General features: G+C 41.4%; 1 protein-coding gene across 6 annotated transcripts in view; it reads right to left on the bottom strand.

Annotated features, from left to right (window-relative positions):
• The window catches only part of LOC126266913 (serine/arginine repetitive matrix protein 1-like), a 221,392-nt gene that overhangs the window by 61,839 nt on the left and 141,625 nt on the right, over window positions 1-17,928 (bottom strand). For all 6 annotated transcript variants that reach the window (XR_007548944.1, XM_049971593.1, XM_049971598.1 and 3 more), the window contains 2 exons: window positions 15,318-15,707; window positions 9,127-9,360 (listed from right to left, as the gene is read on the bottom strand). Coding sequence is in view for 5 of the 6 variants with exons in the window: in XM_049971593.1 (XP_049827550.1) it covers window positions 9,127-9,360; window positions 15,318-15,707 (624 nt within the window). In the remaining variant the exon portion in view is untranslated. The remainder of the gene's footprint in view (window positions 1-9,126; window positions 9,361-15,317; window positions 15,708-17,928) is intronic.

The following is a 17,928-nucleotide window of genomic DNA, read 5'->3' as shown; positions in this document are numbered from 1 at the left end:
TCAGTTCATCCAGGTCCCATCTCCTTAAATTCCTGCTTTTTTTCAGTTTCTTCAGTTTTAATCTGCAGTTTATTACCAATAAATTGTAGACAGAGTCCACATGTGCCCCTGGAAATATCTTACAGTTTAAAACCTGGTTCCTAAATCTCTGTCTTATCGTTATACTGTATAAACAATCTGAAACCTTCTGGTGTCTCCAAGTCTCTTCTACATATACAATCTTCTTTCATGATTCTTAAACCATGTGTTAGCTGTGACTAAATTATGCTCTGTGCAAAATTCTATCAGTCGGCTTGCTCTTTCATTCCCTTCCCCCAGTCCACAATCATCTACTACTTTTCCCTCTCATCCTTTTCCTACTATCAAATTCCAGTCCCTCATGACTATTAAGTTTTCATCTCCCATAACTATCTGAATAATTTCTTTTATCTCACCATACATTTCCTCAGTCTCCTCCTCATTATGGAGCTAGTTGGCATATAACTTGTAATACTGTGATGGGTGTGGACTTTGTGTCTAACTTGGCTACAATAATGGGTACACTATGCTGTTTGTAGTGGCTTACCCATGTTCCCAGTTTGTTATTCATTATTAAATCTACTCATCTGTTGCCCCTATTTGATTTTGTATTTATACCCCTGTATTCATCTGACCAGAAGTCCTGTTCCTCTTGCCACCGAACTTCACTAATTTCCACTATATCTAGCTTTAACCTACCCATTTCCCTTTTTAAATTTTCTAACCTACCTGCCTGATTAAGGGATGTGACATTTCACACTCCAATCAATAGAACGCCAGTTTTGTTTCTCCAAATAGCGACATCCTCCTGAGTAGTCTCTGCCAGGAGATCCGAATGGAGGACTATTTTACCCCTGGAATATTTCGCCCAAGAGGATGGCATCATCATTTAACCACAGAGTAGAGCTTCATGCCCTCAGGAAGAATTATGGCTGTAGTTTCCCCTTGCTTTCAGCCATTTGCAGTACCAGCACAGCAAGGTTGTTTTGGTTGGTGTTACAAGACCAGACCAGACAATCATTCAGTCTGTTGCCCTTGCAACTACTGAAAAAGCTGCCGCCCCTCTTCAGGAACCACATGTTTTCACTGATGGTGGGGGAGAGATATACTACAACCCCTATGTATCCCTCATGCAAGGATCATGAGCATCAGATTGGAATAATTACTGCATGCACAGAGGCTTTCAAATGATCATTCTTCCAATGCTCCATTTGTGAATGGAACAGCAAGAAACACTAATAACTGGTACAAAGTGACATACACTCTACCATTCACCTCATAATGGTTTGTAGAGTGTAGATGTAGATTTTTTCAACATTTTTATATATTCAGGTCATGGAAGAACAACCAGAATGAGGTTTGTCATCAACTGATATTTCATCATTTTTGAAATGGGAAAACCCTCAAACATTTGAGTGTTCCACATAGCATCAACCTTGTACATTGTTTCTATCATTTCAAGAGTTTCTCTTCCACTTTCTCTGATCAAAAAGCAGAATTTCACTACTGCATGATGTTCATGAAAATAAGCTATTACATAAACAATAATAACAAAAAAACAGTGTCACTATAAACTTTGCTGAAACTATTCCTGACTTTCTTCATTGAGAGGCTCTACATGCTCCTAGCAGCAAAATATAGTACTATAAAAGCTCTGCCCAGCAAAAAAAAAAAAAAAAAGAAAGTTTGGTTTCTTTTGGGTATCCCCTTGTATATTGTTAGACATCCAGAATCACAATTCAAGGATGTTTTACTCACTGGATAATTTGGTCATAAGTGCACCAGGCAAAAAATTAGTCACCCTCAAGAGAAATCACGCAAATACTGCATAACACCAACTCTGGTTTCTGTAATGGCCTCAGTTCAGTGACGAGATGGGTCAACAACATTCTCCAGGTATGCCATATCCACCTAGAGCCACTCATTGATGATCAGATTCTTCAGAGCTACCATACTGCTGGGACACTACGTATCAGCAGCTGTTCTAAGTAGTCCCAGACATTTCTTTGGGATTGCAACAGGATAAATTAGTGGCCCAGGGGACATGTAGCAGTGTGTTTGAGTGCTCATTGAACCGGGAATGTATGTGTACATCCCTGTGAATGTGACTGTCATCCTGGAAGATGAGAGTTTCCATAGTATATTGTCATGCAGAAAAATTGGCAGTACTTATTCAGTGAGAACATTTAACTAAACATCTGAGCTCAAGAGTGACAAATTTTCCAGGGTCAGGCCCTGGTCTGGCACACAATTTTAATCTGCCAGAGAGTTTCACCCCAATTCATTTTCATGGTAACATGAAAAGAGCATGTCCAAGCTATAGCACAGAAAACATCACAGAATGACCTCCAGCCTGAACTGCACCCTCCACACATTGCAGTTTAAATGCCTCATTGCACTGCTGCAGCACTTGGCCCCCATATCATTTGAAACCAGGAAAATCATGACTTGTCAGACCACACCATTTGCCTTGTAATGGGACATAATGCTGTAGCATTGTTATTTCTCAACGGTATTATTTTTAGAATTTTGGACAGGTCAATATTATCTCAGTTGCTTCCTGAAAGCTTTCATATAATTTTATGCACAGTATGTTATATTTCAAGCTAAAATTTATAAAAAGGAATTACTTTATAAAATACTTTAGTTTTGATGTTATAATCAATAAGTACTAGTTCTGAATACACAGTTAAAATTATTTTTTTAGAAACATTTGAAATTATGAATTAATGGCACACTTTATCATTCTATTATTAATTACGCTATCCTGTACTGTTTGCTATATTTTTGTCTGGATTCATTTATGAAATAATAATGAAAATTAATAGAAATTAAATTTGTCACGAAAAATTATAAGCCCTTTGCAATTTGGTTATTTCCACGCAATGAGAGAGTCACAAGCATTCCTCTGATGTGATCGGATGTATTTTTTATGTTTTGCAAACAATGTAATTTTAAATTTGTTAACGTGAAAAATCAAAAGACTGTATTATATACTAAAATATGAGAACATATATCAACGTAAAAACAAAAACAAAACACCTAAAATGTGACGTTTTCAGCTTCAAGAATCAGACCCCTAGACAAGAACAACAGGTGCCAACTCTACATGAAAAGCTAAATAAACCAGAAGATTTATTGTAATCTTTGCTCCTCTTAAATCTTCATAAAAGACTTTAATGTGGACAATAGCTGGAAGTAGGAAGGAGGGGGTAGATTACATTTTCATTAAGTTACTGTCCAGTTTATATGTTGTTAAGTAAATTGCAGAAGTGCAGCTTTTGTGCTGCTGTGATTGGTAGCCTTTTGTGAGGTATTCACTTCCAAATGTCCACTGCATGCAGTTTCCTTCACAATGTATTCTTGAAAACTAGTTGAGGTGTACCTGCATTTGCTGACAACAGAAATTCCTGTTGTGTTTGAAATCAACTTTTACTGTCAAAGTGTATTGCTTGTCTCCAGTTGCTGTCAGACTGGGTCTATTTACAACAACCATTCTTATGCTGTGCTACATGGCTGTGAGTACTATACCATTTCTTGTAGACACCCTGGACAGTCTGTTTCAATATGCCCGAAAATCAGCCAGCTTCATTCCCAATGTGGTCATGGGCACATCCAAACATGACAATACTTTTCTGTCATTCTACCACATCTCCAAATCAACCTACTTTATGCTACTGATTCAGTACAACCGATAAACACATGTACATATCTATATCCCACAAACCACTTTATGGTGTGTGGCGGGGATATTTCTGGTAACACATTTGTTTTCCCTCCTTGCTCATTCTATTTACACACATCAAAAAAAGTTTTGCATCACCTCAGTTCTGAGAGTTCCGGAACTTGTACAGAAAATTGGAGTAGAGATCAACATAAACATCATTTCTGCCCTTTTTATTGTTCATGAAAACCACACATTGCATGTTGTACCACGATACAGCGAGACCTTCAGAGGTGGTGGTCCAGATTGCTGTACACACTGGTACCTCTAATACCTAGTAGCATGGCCTCTTGAATTGATGCATGCCTGTATTCGTCATGGCATACTATCTACAAGTTCATCAAAGCACTGTTGGTCCGCATTGTCCTGCTCCTCAACAGTGATTCGGCATAGATCCCTCAGAGTGGTTGGTGGGTCATATCGTGCATAAACAGCCCTTTTCAATCGTGTTCGATAGGCTTCTTGTCTAGAGAACATGCTGGACAATCTAGTCGAGTTATGTCATTATCCTGAAGGAAGTCATTCACAAGATGTGCATGATGTGGGCTTGAACTGTCGTCCATGAAGATGGTTGCACTATCGGTCAGAGGATGGCATTCATGTATCATACAACTGTTACGGCGCTTTCTATGACCACCAGCAGCATACGTCGGCCCCACTGGACAGTGTGTCTAAGGCATTCAGCCTAACTGGGTTGCCTCCAAACACGTCTCCGACAATTGTCAGGTTGAAGGCATATGCAACACACAGCGGTGAAGAGAACTTGATGCCAATCCTGAGTGGTCCATTTGGCATGTTGTTGAGCCCATCTGTACCACACTGCATGGTGTCATGGTTGCAAAGATGGGCCCCGCCTTGGACATTGGGAGTGAAGTTGCGCATCATGCAGCCTATTGTGCACAGTTTGAGTCATAACTCGACATCCTGTGGCTGCATGAAAAGCATTATTCAAAATGGTGGCATTGCTGTCAGGGTTCCTTTGAGCCATAATCTGTAGGTAGCGGTCATCCACTGTGGTAATAGCCCTTGGGCGGCCTGAGCGAGGCATGTGATCAACAGTTTCTGTCTCTGTGTCTCTCCTCCATGTCTGAATAACATCATTTTGGTTCACTCCGAGACACTTCCCTTGTTGAGAGCCCTTCCTGACACAAAGTTACAATGTGGATGTAATTGAACCACAGTATTGACCATCTAGGTGTGGTTGAACTACACACAACACGAGCCATGTACCTCCTTTCTGGTGGAGTGATTGGAACTGATCAGCTGTCAGACCATATCTGTCTAATAGGCTGTGCTCGTGCATGGTTGTTTACATCTTTGGGCAGGTTTAGTGACATCTCTGAACAGTCAGAGGGACTGTCTCTGTGATACAATAGCCACAGTCAATGTCTATCTTCAGGAGTTCTAGAAACCGGGATGATGCAAAACTTTTTTTTATGTTTGTACATCGCATCTGTGGAGCGTGCATTAGCACATCTTTTTTTTCTTTGTAAGTATTTATTGTGTATTCTTATTTTCCAACATGTTCTACACCTTGGAGGATATCCTCAATATGGCTCTATTGAAACAAAAAGTACATCTAATCTAATCTAATTCCCAAATGGTGCATGGGAAGAATGATTGTCGTAATCTTCTGAGTTAACTTTAATTTCTCAGATTTTCTCTTTATGGTCATGTTGTGAGATTTATATGGGAGGAAGTAATATGCTGCCTGACTCTTCCCAGAACATACGCTCTTGGAATTTCAATAGGAGACCTCTCCATGTTGCACAATACCACTCTTGTAGCACCTGTGACCAGAGTTTATTGAGCACCTCCGTGGCGCTCTCATGCTGACTAAATGATCCCGTGGCAAAACACACCACTCTCTGTTGGATCTTGTATCTCTCTCCTACTAGTCCAACTTGGTAAGATACCACATTGATCATGAATACTCAAAAATCAGCTGAACAATTGTTTTTTAAGCCTGTTCTTTCTTATGATTCTCCCAGTGAACCTCAGCCTGGCATCTGCTTTTCATAGTTATAAGCATCTGCAAGGGAAAGAGGATGGGGGAGGGGGGGGGGGGGGTGGAGACAGAGCAGGCACTTGCTCACGCCTGGAATCTGGTTACAGGCTCTTTGTTCATTACGGAGTTTTCTCAAATTTCTAGAAGTCACTGCCTGCCACTCCACTAAACTATAACTTTAACACTGCCGACTGCAACGACAAATACTGCAACTTAAGCAACCACTATATACACTACTTTTCATGAGAACTGCACCACTAAGAAGTAGACAAGTGATTAAGTTTATTCTGCAGATTAGAGACATGAGACACAAAAATGTTTATAATTACAGAACTGTACATGCACTTTGACTGTTGTAATTCAGTATGGCGTGAAGCTGCCACATGCTGCAGTCAGAGCCTCTGGACATCATGGCATAGTGTTAGCATCTGGATATGTTACTAGAGAACACACTTCCACGCAGTTTGCAAGCACATCCAAAAAACATCAACAATGGTTGCTGGAATATCAGAACAAACAAGTTGCTAACTGATCGTATCCCATACATGTTTGACGGGTGAAATGTCAAGTGAACATGAAGACCACACATACAGTAGTGCCATTCTTTCTTTACAGAAGGCTTGGACGTTCTTCGCCTATTCAGGTATTGTTATGATGAAATATGGCCCTTGGAACTGCCTGCGACAGTAGCAGTGTGTCGGGCTCTAAAACCTTCCTGATGAGACAGTTGCTATTCAGATTCCCACCAGTAGGCAGGACATGAGATCGCATGTTGTAGCCAAAAGCAGTCTGCCTGATTGTGTACGCCATAGTAGCATCTAACAATACACAGCCATTGCTGCAGGAGAAGCTGAAGTGGGATTCATTCAAAAACACTTAATTTGGTCACTGACTGAGCATAGCATAACACTGAGCTGTATGGTCACACAGAAGAGAGCACTGCTGGGCCTATTTACATGCCATCTCTGCACAATAGTAATCATTTATTGTGGCTCCACTGTTCTACATAGTCTCTTATTTTGAACTGATTGAGACCACTCCTTTTGGGCATTTGCAATTGTCACAAACTGTAGTGTGTCCTTGATTTTGTTGGTTGCCACGAACAGTAATTTATGTCTATTCCTCAATGGTGCTAAAGTCTTGGTGCTAATTAGCAGTCGGTATGGATACAAGTCTTTAAAGGACTGTGCAAAATAATATCTTCACTCTTTTTATGTTGAGTCCTCATTCAGCTTTTACCAAGCCGCAGAAAGGAGCTGGTCAAACACCCTCGCACATGGATTCTGTCACTGGTGGTGATAAACATAGCAGCAATATAACTGACAAGCATCCATCCCCAATCCCCTTAAGGATAAAAAAACTCTCACTGATGTGCAGTGGAATCACAACTGCAGTTTATAATTTTTCAGTGGACAAGAAAACTTCTGACTGCTTGCAGTCTCATTCAGTTTTACATGTCTGAGCTATTGTAGTCCACTTGGAAGAACACTGCCATACATACAGTAAGTCTGTGAATCCATAGTTCATTATTCCCTAACACATCACTCAGAAAAGAAAACTGCAATTTTTTGCACTAGAAGGGAGGGGAAAATGTGAAAAATTTAAAGTCAGAAAAAATGTAGTCTCGAGGACTGGGATCTTCTGAAAGTCTGCAATGCCAAATGCAGTCACTGAGCTACAAATTCTGCATTCCAGTTGGCATGCTGCACAAGAATATGTAACACATAGGTGAGGCTTAACTTGGTGCACTCTGAGGCTGCTAAAAGTTGATTCTACTGGCCAATTTGATAATGGTTTTGGTAGATTTCGCAAATTCATCTAGTCTCATATTAGCCACAGGCCACAGTTTATCTTACTAATCCCAAAAAATGATGCTTTCAAAATATAATTTGTTCAACTTCAGTTATGCCAATCAACAATAAAAATAGAAATCACAAAAGTAATGCAATAAACTCATTAATGTGACCAGAAGTAATGTTTGATAAGCAAAGTTTTACAAATGGCATCAACATTAAATTAGCCTGTTTTAAAGTTTATTCCCTGTTTCTCCAGTTTGTGGTTATTTTCTAGTTTTATTTCACGACTTTTTGGGTGTGCTGGATTTGATCATGCTCATATGAGACTGTATGTTGATATTCTCAAATCAAAAAGGTTGCATCCATATTCATGTTAGTAACCTAAAAAGATATACTTTGGATATACTATTGCTATATGCCTTTTGTTTCAGTACTAAAGTAATCTACCTTAAAAATGGTAGGCTGGCAGTCATCAGTCTTTTGAGACATAAGTTTTGTGTACGTCTTGTCAGACATAATTCTCGGGCTGACTGACACATTTTTAAACTCACTGAAACAGCTGTATCAAAAATGGTAAGATTTGAATCTTGCTCCACCTTGAAAAAAATTCTGCAGGTGCCAATGTCCCTACTATTTGCTTTACATGGTCATTCTACTTTAGACCTAGGTATTTTACAGTAGTTATTGTTTCCAGTGTATTGTCACCAATAGAGTAATTGTGTAGTCTATTATATGCAAAACATTACGCTTATTTATGTTCAGAATCAGCAGACAATCTTCACACTAATCACTGATCCTCTGCAGGTCTTGCTGCAATTTGCTGCTGTCTTCTGGCATTGCTATGTTCTTACGGACAAATGCATCATCTGCAAACAGTCTCACAGAGCTTCTGATGTTATCCAATGTATCACTTACACACATTGTGAACAGTAACCATCTGTGACACATCCTTAGGATACTCTTGAAATTATCTTTGTCAATTCTTTCCATTAAGAGCAATGTGTCAAGTTGTACATGCAAACAAATTTTGCATACAGTCAAAAATTTGATCCAATATTCAGTAAGCTCTCTTTTTTTTTTTCAATGAATGACAATGCAGAACTCTAGCAAATGCCTTCCTGAAGGCACCATCCTGGGTATCAATGTGTACAATATTCTGAATTATGTGACAAACAGAGAGAGCTGAGTTTCACTAGCTCTCTGCTTGCAGAATCCACGTTGAGGATATATTTACTGGGGACATAGTCATTCTCCAAAAACAGCATAACATATGAGCATAATTCCACAACAGATCAATGTCAGCTATATAAGTCTATAATTATGTATATCCATCCTACTATTCTTCTTGAGAAGGTGAATGACCTGCACTTAACCATTTCAATGCCATAACTTATGTCAGTGATGGAAGGCAACATGAGTGCCTCTCACCAGTTCTGCACTGCCTGCAGAACTCCAAAGTGACCAGTGTGCTCTTTTAAGGGAGTGACCAATATCTTACTTAGTGAAGTTAGTACATTTACTGAAAACAGTGCATCCCAAAAATATTCTAGAGAACATGTAGGGAGAGATGGCATGCTGACCGTGGCAGAGTGCACGTTGAGTGAGGTCGGCACGCTGCGGCTGAGCAGCCAGTTCTCGTCCAGTGGTGGCCTCTGGCCGTGGCACGGCCCACGGTCCAGCTCGTCCTCGTCATCGCTGGCGCCAAGGTCACGACCCAGTGACCCGAGCGCCGCGCCCAGTGCCCCAGAAACCGACCGCCGCAGCTTCTGCAGGCTGTTGAATGCTGGCACCTGGGACGGTGCCTGCTCCTGGGCCTGTGGGCATACCATAAAATGTTGTACAGTACCTGACTTCCCAACAGCCTGTGCAGCAGGCCACCAACCACCTTTGCTGTCTTCTACTGTTCACAACAGTAATATTGGGAGACCTGTTTGAGGCAAACGAATGAATGTGTAGAATTGATAAGAAGATTTTTAAACAATGATGCTTCACATTGGACCTTTGTCCTCTCCAGGAGCTCTGAAAATTCTGATTCCTTCTCTTTAGCCTGACGAATGTCTATGAAATGTTGCATTTGAAAGTCACATAATTTAGATATTCTCTGAGGCAGCCATATTTGTTTTTCCCGTCATAAAATCGGGTGCCTAACAGGACCTAGTATGTCCCTTCAGATTTCAAATGGATGATATTCACATATGCATAGTACTTTTTCACACGTTGAAACTTGATGTTAATGCTGAAGGGCTCTTCAGGAAGAGAATTTTCCTATGTTGTGTAGTAAATCGACCATACATTCCATTATCACAACGTGAGCCCTTAAAGAGAAATGTGTAAATGTAGACAGACACTAGCAGGCATGGAAGACAAAGAATAATGAAGAACATCTTATGCAGAAAGGTTGATCTACTTGTAAACTTTGATTTACTGTCAATACTCATCTTAGTGTCTCTTAAAGGTTGATTGGTATTACTGGTGCATAATTTAGAGCCATAGATGGTGAAAGTGTTCCATCAAGCTCTCTCCACCACATACATTCAGTGCAGCAGATGTTTTGGGCCAGTGAACAATGTGGATATGGGGTTCTCCCCTATCACCAAGTCTACCCGAAGTTTAATGTAGTGTTTTCAGGAATTTGCTATTAGGAGGTTCCACAGCCGAAACCCAATAATTTCTACAGACACTTAGGTGACCAGTTTGGTATGGTGTCAAGTAAGGAGGCCCCAGATGATTTTTTTTGGAAACATTAATACTATCCATGAGAACATGCAATTCATTACAATATTGTGGCTTCATTACTAATAGAACATGTGGTACATCAGCAGCTAATGCTTTCTCAGCTGAAAACAAATACTATTTATTTGCAAACCTCTGTCATTATTGTTATTCAGATTAACTGGTGTTGATATCGAAGTTTTAAGGATTCATCTTCAGGCACAATAATTTGGGAATAGATGTACAGTACATACGGAAGAATATCATCCAAACAAAAAAGAAAATGATCATCCACCCATTAATAGGTAAGAAAAGTCTCAACTTAAAGCATCAGTAGAGGGAGATGAGTTTTAAGATACAATTTTTTTGAAGAGCTCGTAATGGATCATTGCTTCAATGAAAGATCTCATATGGTCACTGATTTTCACAGGGTAACTCCAGACCACCACCTACCTATGTCGACCTCCTTCATCAGTCAAATGAAGAGGATGTTGCTGCAGTATGGAGAGTAGTGGAAGAATATCAGTATATATTGCACTATCAGATAGAGAAATCACATATTAACGGAGAATGCATTTTTCTTTGTGGGTAGCACATTATGTACCATCTACTTACATACATCACAAACCACTTTCAGGTACCACCATAATTTTCTACCTTTCCTGTTCCATTCACAAATGATGACCTAGAGGAACAACTGCCTATAACCCTTCATATGATGTCTAATTTTTCTGATCTTCCCATTGTTGTCATTTTGTAAGATATGTGTGAGAAGCACTAACACATTATGTGGCTCTTTTTGGAATACCACAGGACAAAATGAAAAATCGTATCTCATTATACAAAACTAATCTCAAAGTTTGAAAATTGAGCATCGTTACATATGAGGTAATCTGCCTTTATGACACTGTTGGTCCAACAAATGCTCAAAACCAGAATTTTTTTCATGTTGTGTGGTTCTGTTAGAGTCTGAAGAAGCCAATTTACCAGAGTTAGAGTACCAAAAGCCAGTCACAGGCAAATAACACACAGTCCAATGCGGCCTTAAATCAGAAAGATGCTTACAACTGCTTGTCCAAGACTGAGAAGCTAGTTTCTTTCATCATGACAAAGCTCCAAGTCAGTAGTCTTTGATTAACTTGACTATTTAGCTCAAAGTTCCAAACATTCTAAGTCATTATAATCATCAGTCATTTATCATCCATTGCTTAATATAGGCCTCTACTTGACTTCTTCGTACATTCACAAGTGCTTTCAATTTCTTTAACAATATGCCTAAAAATAGTTTCGTGTACCCTACACAGCTTCGATGCCAACAGAATGCTTCACTAGTGCTGACAGTTGGTTCCATATCTATGGTATCAATAGTTCTGACGCCACAGTGTAGATGCATGCTCGTAGGTTGGCACTACGAGAGCGGACGAACTACACTGGCCACAGCACCCTCTAGCTGACGCTGTGGAGTTCAACAAGCGCCACTCTGCTTTCTCCCCATTTCATCAAGAGCAGATGGTCTGGATACATCACTTCAACTTCAGAGTGTGTTGGCGTGCTATTGAGACTTTGTGCTACTTACGATGGGAATACGGCTTCGCACCTATGTGCTCATCATCACAAAGTTATGTAACCATTTACTAACTTCTTTTTGCCTATAGTAAACATCTTTAAATTTACACGCAGTACCCGAAGTGCTTTACCTCTCCTGCTCCTATTCGCTTCCTTCATTCGGCCTATTTTGCAGACCACAGGAGCAGACCCACATGCCGCCTTCCAGATGGGATAAAAAGTAATATCTATGGTCATGTGGTTGGATTAGTAACATTTGAACTATGGTTAGTTCACTCATTATGACTGGTCTGAATGTAATTCAGATGTTTCTGGTGGCATAGTGGTTGAGTTCAGACACTAAAACAAAAGCAATCAAGTCTGACTTACACTGACAGACAATATGTTAAGAGTGAATGCTGCCTGGTGGCACTGCAGGCAACTGACGTCGTAAGAAAAAATATGTAAGTGGAGCAAAGATAATGAGGAATCATTTTAGCAATGATACAGGCCACAAAAGAGGAAATCCACTGACATCAGCAACTTTCACAAATTGCACATTGTCTGCCTGGTGCCTGGGACCGAGCGAGGTGGCGCAACGGCTAGCACACTGGACTCGCATTCGGGAGGAGGACGGTTCAATCCCACGTCCGGCCATCCTGATTTAGGTTTCCCGTGATTTCCCTAAATCGCTCCAGGCAAATGCCGGGATGGTTTCTTTGAAAGGGTACGGCCGACTTCCTTCCCCGTCCTTCCCTAATCTGATGAGCCCGATGAACTCGCTGTCTGGTCTTCTCCCCGAAGCAACCCGACCCTGGTGCCTTGGAATGAGCACCTCAGAAACAGTGATGCTGGTTGGTTGTTCACACACTACTGTCACAAGTACCTGTGGACAGTGGATGGAGCCTGGTGGAACAATGAGTAGGAGACAAAGCTGTGCGACACCCGCACCCCATCATACAGCATTTAGGTTGGAGCCTTGTCCATTCTGTACAGCAGGACAGGCAGCCATCTGTGACAGATCTGAGTACAGAGTGCAATGCTTGCATGGGCACAAGTGGTTCAGAGCACTCTGTTCTACACTCATTGTAAAAATGAAGCTTCACAGCAGATGATCACTACATGTTTCTATGTTGGCTCAGTGACATCGTCAGTTTTGACTACAGTGAGCACAGGAGCATCGCGATTAGATTTTGGAGCAATGAAAGTGTGTTGCCCAGTCATGTATCACATTTGTTGTTATACCAGCTTGAAGATTACGTCCAAATAAGCTGTCGTCCAGGCAAAACAGTGGCTCGAAATGTGCACCACACTGTGGACACAGCCCATTTGGGGACCTATTATGATTCACCTATACTTCCTGTAGTAGTATCTGAGGGCACCATAACAGCTGTCAAGTGTGTAAACATTATTGTGGACCTCCTGCATCCCTTCATGTTTGATATCTTCCCTGAAGACAATGACATCTTCCACCAGAATAACTGTGTTTGTCGAAGTCCAGATTCATACTACTGTGATTTGAGGATTAGGATAGTGGACTTACATTGATGTTTCGGCTAACAAATTTGCCTGACCTGAGCCAAATGGAACACATTTGGGATGTGTAACTGGTGTATACATTTTTAGGGCCAATGCTTCTGAGGAAGATATTTTTACAAATATCTAAACCATGGTCAAGGTATAATAAACCTTTATTTGGAACTGGTTGGCCGATTTTTTTCCCATCTACTCTGAATTACACAGGTCATGTTTCACTGTCATGTTTAAGATTGCGACATCTGGGATGTGTTTGAACACCAGTCCCGTGCCCACAAACCACCTGCCCATAACTTATGGGAATTGCATGACCTGTGTATGGAATCTAATGTCATGTGCCTCTGGAAACCTACCAGAAACTCGTCAAATCCTTGCAATACAGGACTGCTGCTGTGTTACGTCCCAAAGGTGGACCAGCACCCTACCAAACAGATGCCTGTAATATGACACCATAGTTTCTCAATGCTCATTTCTTGAATAAATGCTTCAGAGAGTTCTTGCCTTGACAGATTTTTATTCGGTCTCAAGCTTTTGATGATCAACCTATAGCACACTATCTCCTTTCTTATGTGTTGGCAAAAAATAAAATAGGCAGAGTCATGGGAAGCTGCAGGATTCAATCCATGTACTGACCACCCAAGAAAATTAAAGATACGCTTCAAGTAACAGACACTCTTGGTCTCAGTGTTCCTGGAATTCATAAAATTGCTTTAGAATGTGACAGCAGTTAAACTGACCAATCAATGCAAATGATTTTTAATGCTGTACAGAGCACCAACACTACATTAAAAGTCACAATTTTGACAAATCTGCTATTGCCAAACACAGCCTCATAAACAAAGATACAATTATGTTTGATGAAGCAAAAGTATTATCCTATGCATCTACCTACTCGAATTTTGTCATCAGAGTAGCCACTGAGATGAAAATTTGCACCTATCACAGCCAGCGGCTATACTCTCGACGATCATGACAAAGGAAGTTGTCAAAAGCTAGATACTGCATGCAAATCTGACATGGCAAGAACTCTGTGGAGCATTTATTCAAGATTTTCATGTTTTGCCTCATCAGTGTAATTTGAGGAAAAGAAGATGCAATATTCTGTTTAAATGTACACATATGTGCATATGCTTGTGATTATAAAAAAGTGAACTCAGTGATCAGCTTGTGGATATCAATAAATGGAGGTGTTCCCTGGACAATATGAGATTGTGTTGGCAATATACTACTATTTGTAACTGTGTATGTTGGGCAGGCTACTAGAACAGTTGAGGAGAGGAGCAAGGATTATCAGCAATACACTTGATTAAAGTATGCCAATAAATAAGCTGTTGCTAACTTCTCTTTCGGAGTTAATCACAAAATGAGGTGCTGCAAGCCCAATATGGCAGCACAAGCTTGAAGCTTCAGGAGCAATCTTAAAAGAAGAAGCCTGTGAAAGTTTGCTGCCAACCATACCTCAAATACTGATTTGTCAATTTCTAATACAACAGTTAAAAAGCAAATAATGCACACTGACTTTTCTAGCCCTTTAGCTAGGTCTGAAGGTGGTAGAACAACCTGCCATTGGGGAAAATATTCCACACTGAATAACAAATACATATAGAAGGACTTATACTATTACTAACTTTCATTGTCACAGCTTGATTTTTCCACGATTATAATGAAAATCTTATAGCTGCCACTTGTATTATTTTCCACAGGTTGTTTTGATGTTTATCAAGACTATTGATCCCTTGCATGTATGTTTCTATTCCTGGATGTTACCACTGTTTGCCTTTGCTTTCATTTTGAAGATGTCCTAGCAAAATGTTCACTGCACAGCCCATTGCACATAAACACAAATTAAAAAAGATATATGTGGATTGTCTTATTGTTTGCAGTGCCACAATTACTTTTTCACAGGAACAAACAAAGATAGCCGTCAGCTGTCTACAAACTACGATGGCAGGACCAGAGACACAGTGAGGTGACTGACCTTGGAGGCTAGGAAGCTGTCATCATCTGGCGCATAGAGTGCGAGGCAGAGGCGGTCGTCACGCGGTAGCGACAGCGAGAAGACGTGGTGCGCACGTGGTGAAAAGCGGGCCTGCGGCATCGCCAGTGGTAGTGTCGGCCGGCCCTCGCCGTCCGAGCTGGACTCGTCACCCAGGTCCTGTTGGGGTGTCCACGCCTGTGGTGCGGGGGCAGGGGAGGCGGCGGTGGCAGGTGGCGGCGGAGGTGGCGGCGGGGCGGGCAGCAGCGAGTCCTCGCGGCCGGGGCTCGCGTCACCCGAGATGCCGGAGTCACCCGACTTACTGCGTGGCGCCTGCGGTGGCGGCGGTGCCACAGGCCGCGACAGCCTCTGGATGCGCTCCTCCAGAAGCACCTGGTCCCACAATACATCATCACATTAACAAAGCATGACTGTAGCGATGTGAGGACTAACGACAATGAGGGCAATGCACAGGCACGTCCCAGTGACAACAAAAAAAGAAAAAAATAGTGTGGAACTATCAGCTGGAGACACTGTGGTTAGGTACAGCCACGTAACTTATACATTTTTCTTTCATTGTGCACAATGGCACTTTTCTTCACTAAGTGTCTTAAATATACTGTATGCCTGGAGTGTAAATGATACCATGTCAGTGTGGCTGTTACTATGTCGGCCAAACAGTACGCACAGTGGAGCAACGCCGGACGGAACACGAGAGGTGCTTACGCCTACGCTATCCAGAAAAATCAGCCGTGGCAGAACATGCCTTAGAAAATTGACACCGAATTCTATTTGACGAAACATCTGTCGTTATGAAGACGAAGGGATTTTGGAATAGCGTCATAAAAAAAGCTATTGAAATAAAAACCTCTGAAAACACCATCAAAAAGGACGGAGGTTTGCAGCTCAGCACATCCTGGGACCCGGCTATCGCGATGTTAAAATGGGAGCAACGGTCGCAGAATGAAAACATGACCGTATATGGCGAGGAAGAGAGCACCAGTGACGTCACAGTCCGTAGTGCGTCTATATAACGACACGGCCACGGCAACACAGCAGGCAGTCTTACCGCTTGACAATGACCGGGGAGAGCTCGGGCGAAAGCCGTGGGATTATATCCACCTGATGCGGCTGGAAGCCAGAGAAAATTTTATTAATTCATATCGCCGTGAAACCATGCATTCATACTCTTACCTTGTCTTCCTGGTCCTTATGAGAAACATACAATGGTGGCAGAAGAAAAGTATTTGCAATCAGCTAGAAATGCTGATTGCCTAAATTTCTCAATAATGTTTTACAAAAAGAAAGTCATTATTTTCCCCACAGAAATTCCCATTTGGTGTCACTGAACATGTCTGTGATACATGTGGACTCAACCTACTGGTAACGTATCTAGCAGCGTGCCTCTGAACAGCTTCAATATCTTCATTTAATCTCTTGTCCCAAACACTCGAGCAGTACTCAAGAATGTGTCATACCAGTATTCTGTATGTAGTCTCCATTATAGATGAGCCACATTTTCTTAGAAGTCCTGCAATAAACGAAAGCTAACCATTCGCCTTCCCTACTACTGGCGTTCGTACTGCTTTGCACACTAGGCCCAGATATTTAATCGACATGACGGTGCCCAGCAGCACACCACCAATTCTGTATCTGAACGTTACAGGATTGTTTTTCCTACTCATCTGCGTTAACTTACATTTTTGTACATTTAAAGCAAGCTGCCATTCATCATACCAAATAAATATTCTGTCAAAGTCATAGTGTATCTTCCTTCAATCACAAAATGACAACACACTCCTGTAAACTACAGTGTCATCAGTGATAAGTCACAAATTGCTGCTTATGTTATCTGCCAAATAATTTATGTATATGGAGAGTAAGAGCAGTCCTATTGCAGTTGCCTGGGGTATTGTTGACAGTGCCCTTGTTCCTGGTGAACACTCACCGGCCGGCAGCGGTGGTCTCGCAGCTCTAGGCACGCAGTCTGGAACCGCGCGACTGCTACGGTCGCAGGTTCGAATCCTGCCACGGGCATGGATGTGTGTGATGTCCTTAGGTTAGTTAGGTTTAAATAGTTCTAAGTTCTAGGGGACTAATGACCACAGCAGTTGAGTCCCATAGTGCTCAGAGCCATTTGAACACTCACCGCCGACGACAGCGTACTGGGTTCTATCGCTTAAAAAGTCTTTGAGCCACTCACATATGTGCGAATCTATTCCATGTGCTCAGGCCTTTATTAACAGCCCGCAGTGGGGCACAGTGTCAATGCTTTCCAGAAGTTTAGAAGTGGGGAATAAGCTTGTTGTCCTTAATCTGAGGTCCACAGTACATTGTGCAGGAAAAGGACAAGCTGGATTTTGCATGAACATTACTTTCTAATTCCTTGCTGATTTGTGGGCAGCAGGATTTCTGTGACAAGGAAATTTATTATATTCGAACTTAGAATATTATCAAAAAGTCTGCAGCTAGCTGATGGTGAGGGTATTGGTCCATAATTTTGTGCATCCATTCTCTTATTCTTTTTAGACCCCGTGTTGGCACAGCCCCACTGACAGAGGGTTTTTCCATGCTCAGTGATCTCTCATTTCAGTTTTTGTTTGAAAATGATGGG

The sequence above is a fragment of the Schistocerca gregaria genome, chromosome 4, assembly GCF_023897955.1.
Source record: "Schistocerca gregaria isolate iqSchGreg1 chromosome 4, iqSchGreg1.2, whole genome shotgun sequence".
In the NCBI taxonomy this organism is placed as follows: Eukaryota; Metazoa; Arthropoda; class Insecta; order Orthoptera; family Acrididae; genus Schistocerca; species Schistocerca gregaria.
The sequence above is the reverse complement of the archived record's forward strand: the minus strand, read 5'-3'. Positions and strand labels throughout refer to the sequence as shown.